The 15,758-nt window shown below is 45.5% G+C and overlaps 1 protein-coding gene across 2 annotated transcripts in view; it reads left to right on the forward strand.

Moving 5' to 3' along the window:
• Nucleotides 1–15,758, forward strand: part of specc1 (sperm antigen with calponin homology and coiled-coil domains 1) — a 292,788-nt gene that overhangs the window by 134,268 nt on the left and 142,762 nt on the right. For both annotated transcript variants that reach the window (XM_084320784.1, XM_084320785.1), the window contains one exon: nt 11,172–12,736. In XM_084320784.1, coding sequence (XP_084176910.1) covers nt 11,172–12,736 — 1,565 coding nt within the window. The remainder of the gene's footprint in view (nt 1–11,171; nt 12,737–15,758) is intronic.

Consider the following 15,758-nt stretch of genomic DNA (forward strand, 5'->3'; position numbering starts at 1 on the left):
CTAACATTGGGATGGGGAGAAAAACGGAAAAAGAATGGGGGAAAAGATCATTAAAAGAAATATATATATATAGTACAACTTAAAATTTTTCTGAAATTGTTCAATGAGCCCTTCTATGTGGCGACAGATCATGGGCTTAACACATTTTTGCAACATTCTGTTCCTCCAAAAAGCCATCAAGCAGAGTAAATACCCCCAAATCTCTGCTGATTATCCTGGAGTGCCACAAACGGAGTTTCTTAATCCAACTCTCCATTTGAGCTGTGAGTCCAAACAGGTCTGTGTCCTGACCTTGTAGTCCCAGATTCAACTAATTGAGTGTCAAAGACGTCTGCTAGATAATAATAATAATAATAATAATAATAATAATAATAATAATAATAATAATAATAATAATAATAATAATAATAATAATAATAATAATAATAATAATAATAATAATAATTAATAATAATAATACAAATAAACGAAGCATCTAGTCCTTTTTTGTAGACTGTTACAGTTTTCTCTGCTCAAATAGTTTTTTCTTTCTGAAAGAAAGCTAGCGGTTCTGTTTTAAATTCAGTTACATGCAGTTTCAGTTTCCAAGTCCTGCTGTAATTTATTTGTCTTTCACTCCGTTTCGTTTTTAGTAGTGCTGGTGGCGCTGCTACTATACCGCCTTTCTTTTGCCAGCGACCCCACTGTCACATACACGCGACCCCCACTTTGGGTCGCGACCCGTAGTTTGAGAACCGCTGATCTAAAAAGGTTCTCACTGTGATTGTTTTGTGACAAAGCGCCACTCTAGATGATCTAGATCTAGATCAAAGTCATGTCACGTTTTAACTGCCTGACACTGGACCAGCTGCAGTCACTAATCTATCATCATTGTTGGCGTGTTTCCCCCCTGCTGTAAATTAGAGAGACCCTGTATTTGGATGGATCACAGTGCACTCCGTTACCTCTCTGTTGGCTGGCGGGTCATAGTAGCTCACTGAGGCTGGAAGGCTGGACTGGATCCAGCGTACTGTACACACGTCTCCCGCTGTGATTTGAAAGCTTATCTTCATTAGAGAGAAAGAAGCAGCCACAGTGCATTATTGTGATCAGGGGGAACTCACTTAGCATGGAATAACGAACGCTCTCTGGGATTACTCCGAGGGCAGCCCTGCGTTGTTCATTAAGGAATTGTGTTAATGTAAACGACGCAATGGTTTTTTCGGCCACAGTTTTTGAAGCTGATCAAGATGAACACAGTAGATCTCTGGATGTTTTTCTGCTTTGTCAGCAGTCTTTCTTTCTTTCTTTCTTTCTTTCTTTCTTTCTTTCTTTCTTTCTTTCTTTCTTTCTTTCTTTCTTTCTTTCTTTCTTTCTTTCTTTCTTTCTTTCTTTCTTTCTTTCTTTCTTTCTTTCTTTCTTTCTTTCTTTCTTTCTTTTTACTAAATCATACTAAAATATGAAGTGAAAGGTTACTGTTCATAGCTTTATTTCTTATGGCATTGCTTCTCAAACCCTTTCATGTCAAGGACCCCCATCTGAGAAGATAGTTGTTGTTAGTTGTGTGAACTATATTGAACATAGGCGTTGGATATAACAGTGGGCGACAGTGAAACCTACGCTTAGAATAGTCATTCTTAGGCGGCCGGGTAGCGCAGCAAACTAAGCGTCTGTCTACCACCACAGAGCCAGTGGGATCGAATCCGGCTGTGGTACCTCCGGCTTGGCCGACCGTCCATACTAACACAATTGGCAGTGTTGGCGGGTGGGAAGCCGGTGAGGGTGGGTCCTTCCTGGTCGTTGTAAACAGCGACTCCTACAGTTCGGTCGGGGCGCCTTCACAGCAAGGGAAGGATCTGGGAGAGGTAGTGTGATCCTTCCACACGTTACACTCTCCCAGTGAGAGTCCGCGCTGCCAGGTGAAAAGAAGCGGTGGGCTGGCTACACATGTGTCGGAGGAAGCATGTGATAGCCTCCGCCCTCCCAGACCGACAGTAGGGGGTAGAGTGCGCAACGACCAGGAAGGGGATTGGGAATTGGCATAACGACTAACATTGGGATGGGAGAAAAACGGAAAAATAAGGGGCGAAAAGATAAAAAATGAATAAATAATAATAGTCATTCTTGGGCACCCAAGTGGCGACCCATGTAACGCGCTGCGTCGCGAAGCGGCCGACCCGGGTTCGATTCCCGGACCTGGTGTCCTTTGCCGAATGTCTTCCCCCCGCTCTGTCTCCCATTCCTCCTCTCTCTCTCTCTACCGGACTGCCCGGTAGAACAAACAAATAAAAATCTACCAAAAACATAATAATAAATTAAAAAAATATAGTAATTTTATTTTATTTTTTTTATTTTTTTTATTATTGCAAAACAAAACTTATTAAAAGTCAGTACTCAACACACAATGTATAATGAAACTTTCAGTAAAGGTGGTTAAAATATATGCAAGTACAGAAACAGGATAAAACAAAAATAGTCAATAATAACATTTTAACCGTATACCGTGTATATCCAGCGAAGTTACAATTATATAAATGTTAGTATATAATATACCCCGAATACCTATTTTCTAAAACCCTACACACATATGCTCCAGCTCAAATCCCCCCCTCCCGGACCCCCTCTTGGATAGTACCTCCATTATCCCTCACTCCTAACCAGACATCACCATTATAGGCTATTATAGTAATTCTTATACATTATCTCATTGGGGAACTATTAGTGAAATTAAACCATTTCTTATTTTGCCAGAAACCCCTCAAGGACCTCACTTTGATAACCACTGTCCTATGCTACCAATGATGTGTGGATCGATAGAGTTCTTTCTCAGCGCACTGATCCATGCTGTTCTTCATACTGGATACCCATAGCTCAGGCTACGTAACCACAAAACCAATGTAAAGTCAATGGGGCCACGCTCCAGTCTGTACCGGTACAAGCCCTGAAATAAACACAGAAACCTACTCCACAGTTCACACAAAGTAGGCATTCAGCATTTGTTTCGGGGCTTGTACAGACTGGAGGGTGTGGCCCCATTGACCTTGCATTAATGTTGTGGCTAACTGACTGGAGGGTGTGGCCCCATTGACCTTGCATTAATGTTGTGGCTAACAGACTGGAGGGTGTGGCCCCATTGACCTTGCATTAATGTTGTGGCTAACAGACAGGGGGTGGCCCCATTGACCTTGCATTAATGTTGTGGCTAACTGACTGGAGGGTGTGGCCCCATTGACCTTGCATTAATGTTGTGTCTAACAGACTGGAGGGGGTGGCCCCATTGACCTTGCATTAATGTTGTGTCTAACAGACTGGAGGGGGTGGCCCCATTGACCTTGCATTAATGTTGTGTCTAACAGACTGGAGGGGGTGGCCCCATTGACCTTGCATTAATGTTGTGTCTAACAGACTGGAGGGGGTGGCCCCATTGACCTTGCATTAATGTTGTGGGTACAGACTGGAGGGTGTGGCCCCATTGACCTTGCATTAATGTTGTGGCTAACTAGCCGTAGCTGCGGGTGTGTGAAGAACAGCATGGATCGTGCTGAGAAACAAGTCTGCCAATCTAGAACATCATTGGTAAATATATATTAACCCTTCCACTACCACACTACAGAAGGTTAACCCTTTCACTACCACACTACAGTCTTCTGTAGTGTTGTTGTGAAAGGGATAACCCTTTGCCGTGTGGCAGTGAAAGGGTTAACATTCTGTATTGACGCAGTGAGAAGAGCCCTTTGGTAGTGTGGTAGTGAAAGGGTTAAATGACTGTTGATCTTTGTTATCAATATCTGTTTCAACAGCTACAGTATCTAAACTCTAATCAATGTGACTTAACATCCAAAAGCTTCATCAGTAGGACTGGCTTAAAAAAATTTATCCTCATTTGAATAATCCAATATATACATTTATGTATCTGCTTTGTGGTCCATTCTTAATGTAAACATTAATATTTTTAATAATGCACCAGGCTAGAAGGTTCCTTGTACAATTTACAGCATTAGTTCTTTGATAATCTCTTTTCATATCCAAGCAAAAATTGGTATTGTAACTGAAATATCCCTATATTGAATCGGAAATCGAATTTGAATCGGGTTCTTGTGAATCAGAATCGAATCAATTCGGGAAATCAGTGGCCATTGCCCAGCCCTGTTTTTCAGAGGATAATACTTCACTAACCAGGCTCATTCTTGATTCATTGAGTCACTGTAAGAAATCACTTTCTTTGTGAGCGGAGAGGAGCCATGGTTTTTCAACACAGAAACATTCCCTTCCTACAGAATGTCATGCACCCCTTGTTGCTCAGTATAAAAAGGGCCTTTTAATGACAGTGAGCCCATTCATTTTTGCTTTCCTCTCCCTCTCCCTCTCCACCACAGCTAGTGTTTCACATCATTTACCCTTTTGCTATCAATGAGAACCAGTCTCCAAAAACTGTGAGGATGTGTTTAGTGTTTGTGAGGGGAAAGCTCCACAGTGAGGCATTTATCTTCCCTCTCCGAGTCTCCCTTCTCTGCTTTAGAACTCCTCAGGGGTACTGTGTGTGGGAGGTGGAAGCCAACATTACATTATGTTTATAAAGGGAGACTAAAGAGAATTAGCTAAAATACTTTGTGTTTAATGCTGTGACTTTTTTGTCATCTTTGGAAAGTTGGGTTTTAGATTTTAGTGAACGTGAATAAGTCTCTCCCAAAGCTACACCAGAAACGGGAAGAAGGTGAACTAGCGGTCGCCGGTCACGTTCACTGTTGAGCGAGAGCATCTTCCAAGGTTTTGTTGCTTGATGATGACAGCAGAGTCGCATACGGATTCTCTTCCCCCCTTAACCTTTGCAGGGAAAAAGTGACGCAATGTTCCTGTTCGCAAATATTGAGTTGTCCCAAGATGGTCTGTAAAAGCAGATTTTTTTTGCTGGGGTGGACATACACTTTGAAGTTACTCACAACCCTCCTTCCCAAGCCTTAAAGAATTATACTTTTCTACACAAACCCTCTCGACACAGAGGAGTTTGTAATAAATCGCCTTGGCGATTGGAGCTTTTCTTTTCCTTTGACCTCGACCGGGAATCCATCTGTCTCGCTTCATTGAAATGTTCATGATAAATTCGTTAACCACAAGTACTCCTTTGGATGTGATTATACTCCAAGCTACTTCATCTCCTGGATATTAGTTTATACGCTGAAACGAATGTACAGTAGTTAACCCGTCCACTACCACACTGGGACCATGTTGGAAACAAGTCGACAGACTTTCACATGTTATCCTTGTACCACTTGTTTTTATACTTTTGTATAAATTGTATGTACTAAATAAAAATCAAATCAAATCATCAATCATCACACTATCGAAGGTTAACCCTTTCACTACCACACTACAGACGGTTAACCCTTTGTCGTGTGGCAGTGAAAGGGTTAACCTTTTGTCATGTCACAGTGAAAGGGTTAACCATTTGGTAGTGTGGTAGTGAAAGGGTTAAGGATACATCTTGAGTTGGCAATGTGTAATCGGTTTCAGTAATCACCCATATTGAGCTATAAAGAGCCAAAACGTTTAAGACATGCATTGATTATGAAGATGGAGACTTAAGGGGCTCTGTGCTATCCTTCAAGTCTCAGCCCTCTTCCAGCCAAGCTAAGAAGAATGTGTGCTCTCTCTCTCTCTCTCTCTCTCTCTCTCTCTCTCTCTCTCTCTCTCTCTCTCGCTCTCTCTCACTCTCTCTCTCTCGCTCTCTCTCACTCTCTCGCTCTCTCTCACTCTCTCGCTCTCTCTCTCTCACTCTCTCTCTCTCTATCTCTCTCGCTCTCTCTCTCTCACTCTCTCTCTCTCTCTCCCCAGTCCCCCCTCTCTCTCCCCCCTCTCTCCCTCTCTGCTGGCAGAGTGAACGGTCTCTGCCCTCCACTGAGCCTGGCAAAGCAGGGAGGGTTTGATGGAGTGAACAGAGAACGATAGAGGCAATCTGCAGCTGCCACACGATGGCCTCAGGACAGTGTGTCTGTCCAATTGACCAAATCTCAAACATTGCCCTCCTTTTCTTGATCCTCCAATCACTTGGGAGGATCAAGAAAAGGGGGGCGGGTTTTGAGATGGGTCCATTGTGCCACTATCTATCATCCCGCCCCAACCCCACCCTCATATATGAAGCTACCCTCTATGACTAACAGCATTTGGCTACAGTATGCTTCAGACAAAGAGAGCTCTGTTATTAAAGTCTTTGTCTCCATTTTTTCACTTTTGACCGCGTTTGTTTTCCTGCAGCTCTCTCTCTCTCTCTCTCTCTCTCTCTCTCTCTCTCTCTCTCCCTCCCTCCCTCCCTCCCTCCCTCCCTCCCTCCCTCCCTCCCTCTCTCTCTCTCTCTCTCTCTCTCTCTCTCTCTCTCTCTCTCTCTCTCTCTCTCTCTCTCTCTCTCTCTCTCTCTCTCTCTCTCTCTCTCTCTCTCTCTCTCTCTCTCTCTCTCTCTCTCTCTCTCTCTCAGAGCTTCACAGAGTCGTTTCTTTCCTTCATGTGTTGCTGGCCGCTGGCATCCATACTGATGTCATTGACTGTAGTGAAGTCATGGTAAAAAAAATATTAAAAAAAGAGAGGTGGGTGACTTGCTCTCTCTGAAGAGGAGTGAGTTCATCGTTATGCTCCATCTGGGTTTTATTCTCAAAGTGGGACAGACGGGCCGGACGGCAGGGAGACGGAGGAGATTGAACGTGGGGGCAGCGCTGAATGAGAGATGTTCCCCGGGTCCCACTCCTGATATTAGTCATCATGATGGAAAAACCTCAACATATGACATCCTCTCCCCTCTCTCTCTCTCTTTCTCTCTCCGTCTCTCTCTCTCCCTAGTACCGATAGCTTCAATGTCACGATCAGTAAATCGGGAGTGGTTGAGAGGTTGGCGGTTGTCGAAATTGGTAGTTTTGATTTGTATACTGTGTATATATACAACAACAACAACAACAACAACAAGCCATGTAAAAGGAAGCCTTCTCAATCATACAGCTTTGGTATTTATATTGTTCCTGCTCTGCTCGAGCACCGACCTACATTCGGTCCCATGTCCCCTGTAATAAGAATGAGACAAATGGTCGTAGATACGCATGTACCCAATACCTACTTTATATTACATGTGAGTTGGCTATGAAAAGCATTGTACAGTATGTCTTTCTTTGTCTGTGTCTGTGCCTAGAGCATTATGAATACTGCCAACACAACAGGTTTGGTGTTCAAGTCCTCCATGTGACGATGCATAATTTACGAGTGCATGCCCTCATTCTGTCAGCAATGGGGGATCGTCGTCCAGACGGTGATTATAGATCTTTAACCCTTTCACTACCACACTACCAAAGGGTTAACCCTTTCACTGCGACAATACAGAAGGTTAACCCCCTTTCACCGCCACACGACAAAGGGTCAACCCTTTCACAACCACACTACAGAAGGTTAACCCTTTCACTACCACACTACAGACGGTCAACCGTCTGTTGTGTGGTAGTGAATGTTTAACCTTCTGTAGTGGTAGTAGTGAAAGGGTTATGGGAATGCAGAATCGTGGCAAAGTGGAAGCTTTTTTCACTGGGAAGTCCAGCCCAAGGCACGAGGACCTGAGCCGATGGGGGGGAGCCATGTGAAGTGGACCGCCTTAGCTTCCTCAACTCAACCCAGCAGCTCGCTGTACAGTACCTCAGGAGTTCTGACTGAAAGCCATGCCATACTGTCTCCATTTTCTAGAGCCATTATAACATTTTGTCCTGGAGCAATTGAATGAAATTGTTATAATTGTCAGACGACTCCTCCATCGTAAGCTACATCACCGACGATGATGAGGAGGAGTACAGAGCCCTGGTGGAGAGCTTCGTGGGGTGGAGCGACAGCAACCACCTCCAACTCAACACCAGTAAGACCAAGGAGCTGGTGGTGGACTTCCGGAGGGGCAAGAAGAGGCCCCCCCCGATTCCCATCTCCATCCGAGGGGTGGATGTGGAGATGGTGGACTCATACAAGTTCCTTGGGGTACACCTGAACAATAAACTGGACTGGTCGGACAACACAGAGGCCCTCTACAGGAAGGGACAGAGCAGGCTGTTCTTCCTGAGGAGACTCAGGTCCTTCAATGTGTGCAACAAACTGCTGCAGTCTTTTTACCAGTCTGTTGTGGCCAGCATCCTCTTCTATGCTGTGGCATGCTGGGGAGGCTACATCAACTCAAGGGACACCAACAAGCTCAACAAGCTGGTGAGGAAGGCTAGCTCCGTGGTGGGAGTCGAGCTACCTAGACTTGAGGTGATGGTAGAGAGGGGGATGATAAGGAAGCTGGATGCCATCATGAAGAACCCCTACCACCCCCTCTACGACGAGCTAGTCAAGATGAGAAGCTCGTTCAGCCACAGACTCATCCCCCCCCGACACTCAACTAACCGCCTCGGACAGTCCTTCATACCAGCGGCCATCAGGCTCCACAACAGTGGGCAGCGACTAGCAGCCTCCAGGCCCCACAACAGGGGGCAGCGACAGCGACTGCTACCAGACATTGACCTGGGACTTATAGGAACCCAAGGGGGACAAAGTAGACTACCCTGGTACTTTGATTAATGTATACTCAGTAGATAGTAAATTATTATAACACTACCTCTTGCATACTGCACCTCATGTGACACTGTGAATAATGTGAATATTCCTCAGCTAGTCAGATAGTAAATTATATTGACCATATTGATCAAATTGTTTACACTGCCTGTGTTGTCTTTTACTACCTGTATACTGTGTTGTTTTACTACCTGTATCCCCCCTCCCCCCCATGCTGCTATGATGCCTGAATTTCCCCAAGGGGATCAATAAAGGAATATCTTATCTTAATAAAAAAAACGAGAGCATTGTGTTTTCTTGCTATATTTAGTTGTAGCAACAACAACAACTACAACAACAACATCAGCATCAGTCCGTGGCACATGGTTAGAATGTTCCAATCCTGTTCTTTAATGTGCCAGTCCCTCGCTTCTCTCTTCCTCAACCCACGGTGGCGCGGCGCTCTGAGAATGCTAAGCGTGCATTGCGCCCCAGAGAGCCGGCGCCCCGGCCAGGCTTGGCAGCCACAGCGGCACACATTTGCCAGTTCGTTCAATGAGGTGATAGTCTCCACAAAGTGCCCGTCATTGGCACAGAACTGAGAGAACTCACAGGGGTATAGGATTTCCATTCCAAATCAGGCCAAGCTGTTTTGTCTGTGGGGTTGTTTGTGTATTTGTTTACGCAGGCCTGTGTGTCACTGTGTCAGTGTTTCTCAAGTGTGTGTGTGTACGTGTGTGTACGTGTGTTTGTTTGTGTGTGTGTACGTGTGTTTGTTTGTGTGTGTTTGTGTGTGTTTTCCGGGGGTGTTAGGCTGCTCTATCTTTGAACCCAGGCCGTCTGTCGATGCGTCCCGTGTGTGGTTTGATGATTGTGTGTGTGTGTGTGTGTGTGTGTGTGTGTGTGTGTGTGTGTGTGTGTGTGTGTGTGTGTGTGTGTGTGTGTGTGTGTGTGTGTGTGTGTGTGTGTGTGTGTGTGTGTGTGTGTGTGTGTGTGTGTGTGTGTGTGTGTGTGTGTGTGTGTGTGTGTGTGTGTGTGTCACACAGACACAGCGCTCTCTTTGTGTCTGTCCGTGCGCGGGGCTGCTTTGTGCCTGAATGTTCCACGTGCCGGGGCACCATTGTCATCGCGCGGAAACAGGCCTGCTGTGTCTGTGTGGCTGTTTGCTGATGAATCTGAAAAAAATAAAAAAAACAATGCAAGCTTTTCAGTGCGGCATCAGTAAATGCTCTTCATAATTTGAGAGAGGTCTGGATAAAGGTCTGCGGGGCTCACAGCAGCCAGGCCCAGCACACATTGATGCCTTGTTGAAATGCCACAGCAGCACTGAATGACCACAGGCCGTGCCGGGCCAGTTGCTTTGTCATCCCAGCAACCTATTTATAGTAGTGTGTGCACTGTTGAGTTACCAGCAACATAGACCTTCTCCACAATACATGGATCTAAATGACGTACCGGTACTTTATATGGTAGTCATTAACATGTATATGTGTTATTTATTACCCATTCATACAGTTAAAAAGATAAGATAAGATACCATATTCCTTTATTGATCCCCTTGGGGAAATGTGGGTGTCATACAGTGATAGCATGGGGGAGGGGGGGTCCGAGGTATAGGTATGGGCAGGTTAATAGTAGAAAGACATAAATATAAGCAATACAATTTGATCTGAATATAAAAATATGACAAAAATAAACAGTGTAAACAAAGGTGCAGATGGGGGTTTGTATGCCCTATCGGTTATATTATACGTTACAATAAGTATGGGCAATACAAAATTGGAATCTGAAAATATACTATGAGTAAAAGTAAACAGTATACACAAGGTACTCTTACTGGCATGATATATCATACATTGTAGTCTGTGCCGGTTTTGGCGGTTCTGTAAACTATGTTGAATTATCTTTTATTTATTATTAATTGACCAAATTCCGGATATAATGATAGTGCGTGATGCTGTGTTGAACATGCATTTTGGAGTTCAGCTGTAAATGGTTAAATGCTGCATTACTGTTAAGACATTGGAGCAAAATGTACATTTGTTTTGAATTACATTAGGACCTGAAATACGCAGGTCTTAGCGAGTCTCTGTGTATTTAATCCACAATTTATATACTTAAAAAATAAAGATTATGAATTAGGAGGTTGTTGAGATACTGGAAGCAGTAATTGTTAGTATTTGGAAGCTAAAAATAGAAATCCTGTAGCAGCTTCAATTTGAATACTTTGACAAGTTCACTATATACAGTGCTATACAAGGACTAATGGTTTTCAGAGAAATGATGGTCCCCATATTGGATATCATTAGCATCACTACTATGCTATGTAACAATTCAAATAAGTCTTTGTCAACATTAATTATAACAAATACTCTTTGGAGAGAGTGAAATAACTTCTCTTTCATGATGTTGTTCAGATGGCTTTTTTGTAATACTTTCTTAACTTTCTCTTTTAAGAGACTATTGTCTCTGGGCTTCAGAATCTATGAACTGAAGATTCCCCTCATTAGTGCATGAAAAACAACAACAACAATGCATTTCTTCTACTTACAAGTATGGTCCGCCCAGGACCACCTTTGCTCTAAGGACCTAAACACCTGCACCTTGGCTGAACATGTGTTTTTTTCTTTTCATCTGTATTGCAGGTGTCCAGGCAGCCAAGAAGTCTGGGATCCCAGCCCCCAGAGAGATCGCCCCCACCATGTCCAGAGACCGCACCTCTCTGAGGGACCAGCTGAGGAGCTCCACCAGTAAGAAGATGGTTCCTCCGAGCGCCAGCACCTCCAGCACCTCCAACCTTCCCAAGCAGCACCGCTCCTCAGCCAAGGCCCGAGGAGGAGATGCAGAGGGCCTGGTGGACAAAGGCCTTCTGGAGGGCCACGTCAAAGAGCTGCTGGCCGAGGCCAAGGCCAAGGACTCGGAAATCACCAGGCTGAGGATGGAGGTGCAGCGCTGCAAGGGGAAAGCCTCCCCGGCCTCCCACTCCCCTTCACCCGGTACCCTTTCACCGCAGGAGGCCAGCCCCGAGCGGGGGCCGGGTCAGGCGACGACAGAGGCCCTGGTGCTGGTCGGGGAGCTGAGGGAGAAGAACGGGAAGTTCCAGAGAGAGCTGGCGGCCCTCCGGGAGGAGAACCAGGCGTTGAAGGAGAAGCTGCTCCTCCTGGAGGCCTCTCCTCTGTCCAGCACCAACACCAGCAGCCCCTCCAAGCACTCGGTCAACGGCCTGCCCTCGGAGGCTCTAGAGCGAGACGCTTCTCCTTTATCCGGCGACCCGCTGAGAGCCTCCGTGTCCTCCAGCACCGTGTTCTCCCCGTCGCCCGACTCCTCGGAGTTCGAGAAGATCCCGTCGCAGTCGGACTCCGTCGGCAGCAGCGTCTGCGGTGAGGCGGTGGCGGCGGCCGGGGGGGATAACATCTCAGGCAGGCGGAACGCCTCCGTGGAGAGTCTGACGGAGCAGATCCAGAAGATGGAGGAGAGCCACCACAGCACGTCCGAGGAGCTCCAGGCCACGCTGCAGGAGCTGGCCGACCAGCAGCAGGTGGTGCAGGAGCTGACGGCGGAGAACGAGCGTCTGGTCCAGGCGAGGCGCCTCCTGCAGACCTCCCTCCAGCAGCAGCGCGAGCGCCTGGAGCTGGCGGCCCAGAAGAACGAGTCGCTGGCGGGCCGGCTCCAGGAGCAGGCCCAAGCCCAGGCCCAGAGGGAGGAGGAGCTGGGCGGCCAGGGGCCCCGTCTGGCCGAGCTGGAGCAGAGGCACGGCGAGCTGGTGGAGAGCTCGCGCTTCGAGCGGGAGAAGCTGGTGGACATTCAGCAGCAGCTGACCGGCAGCCTGCGGGCTCTGGAGCAGGAGAACCAGGAGGCCCAGGCGCAGGCGCGTCGTCTCGAAGAGGACCGGGACGGCCTGCAGGCCCGGCTGGACGGGGAGCTGGAGGCCAGAGGCCAGGCGGCCCGGTCAGAGGAGGAGCAGAGGGCCGCGGCGGAGCGCCTGAGGGTGGAGAGCGGCAGGCTGAAGGCCCAGGTGGACATCGAGAGGCAGAAGGTGGCCGAGCTGAAGGCCATGCAGCAGAGTGCCGGTGACAGCACGGAGCTGCAAGGCCTGCTCAAGATGGCCCACGCCGAGAGGGACCGGCTGGAGGTGGAGCTCTCTGAGCTGAGGCAGGAGCTGGTTCAGACGCAGGCTGAGACGGAGCATCGCCGAGTCACCATCTCCAAGGTGGGTGGGATGCAAGGCTACAGGCTGTCAGATGTAAATCTGTTCTATGGTTCTATCCTGACTAACATGTATTGGTCACCATAGTCTCCTTTCCCTCCCACCCCTCGGCTTGGCTGCATTAAGTCTTTATTAACTGTCAGGGGAACATTTGTGCTATTTAAAAAAAAAGAATACTGATATTTGGGAGTTGTATTCTGAGCTATTGGGGAGGTATTTGGATGAGTGTTGGGAGACAAAATGCAGATGCCCTGTGTCCTAAAGACACAAACAGACATATGGATCTGATTAAGGACACAGCTTTCTCCGTTTGTCAAGACGGAGTCACTTCCAGCTCGCTCCACTCCGTTGCCTCCATTGGTTTTGAACTCTTGGCTTTTAGCGGTGTGAGTCATACTTAAAAGACAATGCAGTCCGATAGCTTTAGTTATGCAGCTGACAGATGCGCCAATTGTGCTTGTTTGTGCTTTTATTAAGTCCAAAGAACAAGTCTCATTTGCATTTACTGCAAATAATGCATGAGGAAAATTACATTTAAATTCAGACACAGTACTTCCATCGCATTCTCTGGAGTCCCGTTGAAAGTGTACACTATAAGATTGTGAAATAGCTTGTCTTTCAAGTACTAATGGAAGTGTAAACATCACACTTCCCATCAATCAATCATATCATCACCAACCTTTATTGATCAATGAAGTTACAATATTTATCCTTATTCTTTTTTTTTTTTTTTTTTTTTTTTTACTTTGACCAGTCAGCTGGTTCTTTTTAGCGTTTATCGCTTTTTTCTGGTCAAGCATGACCGACAGAAACAGGTTGAATGGGATATAGATCGGGGGAAGACACTCTGAGAAAATACAGTCCGGGAGTCGAACTCGAGTCCCCCAGATCCGTGACGCAGCACGGTTGTCCCCGACACCGAAATAGCGCCGAGATACGCGGTGAGCTACTGGAGCTCCCCTATCCTTATTCTTCTTACATGTAGGCTATGCTGAAAACTCTATGTATTTTTAACACAGTTACTCAAGATAATCCACAGGCCTTGTTGTGAACAGTTTAATTTAAAAAAAAATTTACCAAAGCAAAGCCCCGTAATAGTTCTTAATGAAACTGTTCACAATGAGGTTTGTCGATTGTCTTGAGTAACTCTTTCATGATTTCTGGAAAGACATTGCTGCTGTTGAGTATTTCAAATGTATTTTTTGGCAAACACAATGCCATTCAGGTCCATTGTTTTGGAATGATGGTAGACATCTCCAAAAGTCATCAAATCACACAGCAACTATCTGGATAGATTATCAACCTTTTATTTAAACATTCTCTGAGAATCAATTGAAGGTGGCCCTCATTTACACTGATGCAGAGATTACGCAAACATACAAGATCGGCAAAATAATATGTTAAAATTAGTGGTGGGACTCTATAAAAAATTTGAATCTAATTAATTCGAGACTTTATAGTTAATTAATCAAATCACATTTTAATCGCATATAAATATCTGATGCGAAAAGCTAAAATTTTTAATTCAAATGAATTTTGGTATACAACATCCTGTATTAGCTACTACACAGACCAACAGATCAATGCAATTTTTAACAAAGTCCAACAATTTTAGGAATAATATATATATAGCGCAAAGGACCTTTTGTAAACTCAAGCACTTTCGAGGTAAAAGTAAAACGCAGTACTTTCAAGTACATTCCAGAACAGTTGACCATTGAAAAAAAAACTCTTGATTGATCTCAATTTCTATTTTTTTTATTTTATTTTTTTATGAACAAACCAGACTAAGAAAAAAAGTAATTTGCTAAAGTGAGAAAGGGGTATAAACAAAGGTATTACATTTGTGTTACTTTGCAAGAGATTCCATGAGTCTACTGCACTAAAACTAAAAGCAGTCTTTCCAAGATCAGTCCTGGCATGAGGTACTACTGTAGAAGACCCAGCCAGTCACTGGAGCCAGTCTAGAGAGCTAGAGCTGTCCCTGAAGCCTGTTTTTGGGCTTCGGACTTTGTTAGGGTTTTTCGAACGGACGTTTGAACCTTCGTAAATTTTTTTTTTTTTATTAAATCAACTTTCTTTCTTTTTTATCCACTTTTTCTCCCCATTTTCTATATATATTTTTTCTCCCATCCCAATTTCGTATATCCAATTCTTCCCTCCCCTGTCTTGAACGTTGCTAGACTATGCCTCCCACAGGTCGGTTGTAGTGAGGACGGAAGCCTTGCATCACGTGTCCCCTCCGGTACACGAGGAGGCAGCCTGTCGCATCTTTTCACCGCAGCAGCTTGAACTCTCAGTGGCGAGGGGTAACGCGTGGGAGGCTCACACTGCCCCCGCTACTTCCTGCTTCCGTCGCACCGGCATCACCAAACCGACCTGTAGGAGTCGCTGTCCACAACGTCAAATCCCCACCCACCGGCTTTCCCACCCTCTAACACTGCCAATTGTGTTAGTATGAACGACCGGCCAGCCGGTAGCAACGCCGAGAGCTGGGCTCGAACCCAGCGTCTCCTGCGTTAGAGGCGAGCGCCTTGCCCACTGCGCCAATCAGCCGCCCTTAAATCAACTTTCTTTACTGAATATAACTCATCAGTTTCGTCAACATAAATAATCCAATAAGGGCACCGTTGGTACGAAAGTGATGGTGACGTCTTGATGGAGCGCCAAGCGGATGCAGATAGGCTACATCATTTATGATAAATGTTTTATTTACATTTTTATGACGAGTCATATACTATAATAGTATAATACTATAATATTAGTGTAGCCTAATCTTTATCTGCAACTGTGAAGAAAAACCCCATTGGTTTAAACGGAATGAATAGACACATAAAAAAAAAATATATAAAAAAAACAGTCCTGACATGAGGTACTACTGTAGAACAACCAGCCAGTCACTGGAGTGAGTTAAAAGTGGACCAGGGTTCCAATGTAACATAGATGTAATATATGATGGTCATTTTCTGACCAGGGCTTTATAGATATACAGATACCACTAATGATTGAGAAGACCAACCAACCG

Source organism: Notolepis coatsorum (genome assembly GCF_963971535.1).
Source record: "Notolepis coatsorum genome assembly, chromosome: 8".
In the NCBI taxonomy this organism is placed as follows: Eukaryota; Metazoa; Chordata; class Actinopteri; order Aulopiformes; family Paralepididae; genus Notolepis; species Notolepis coatsorum.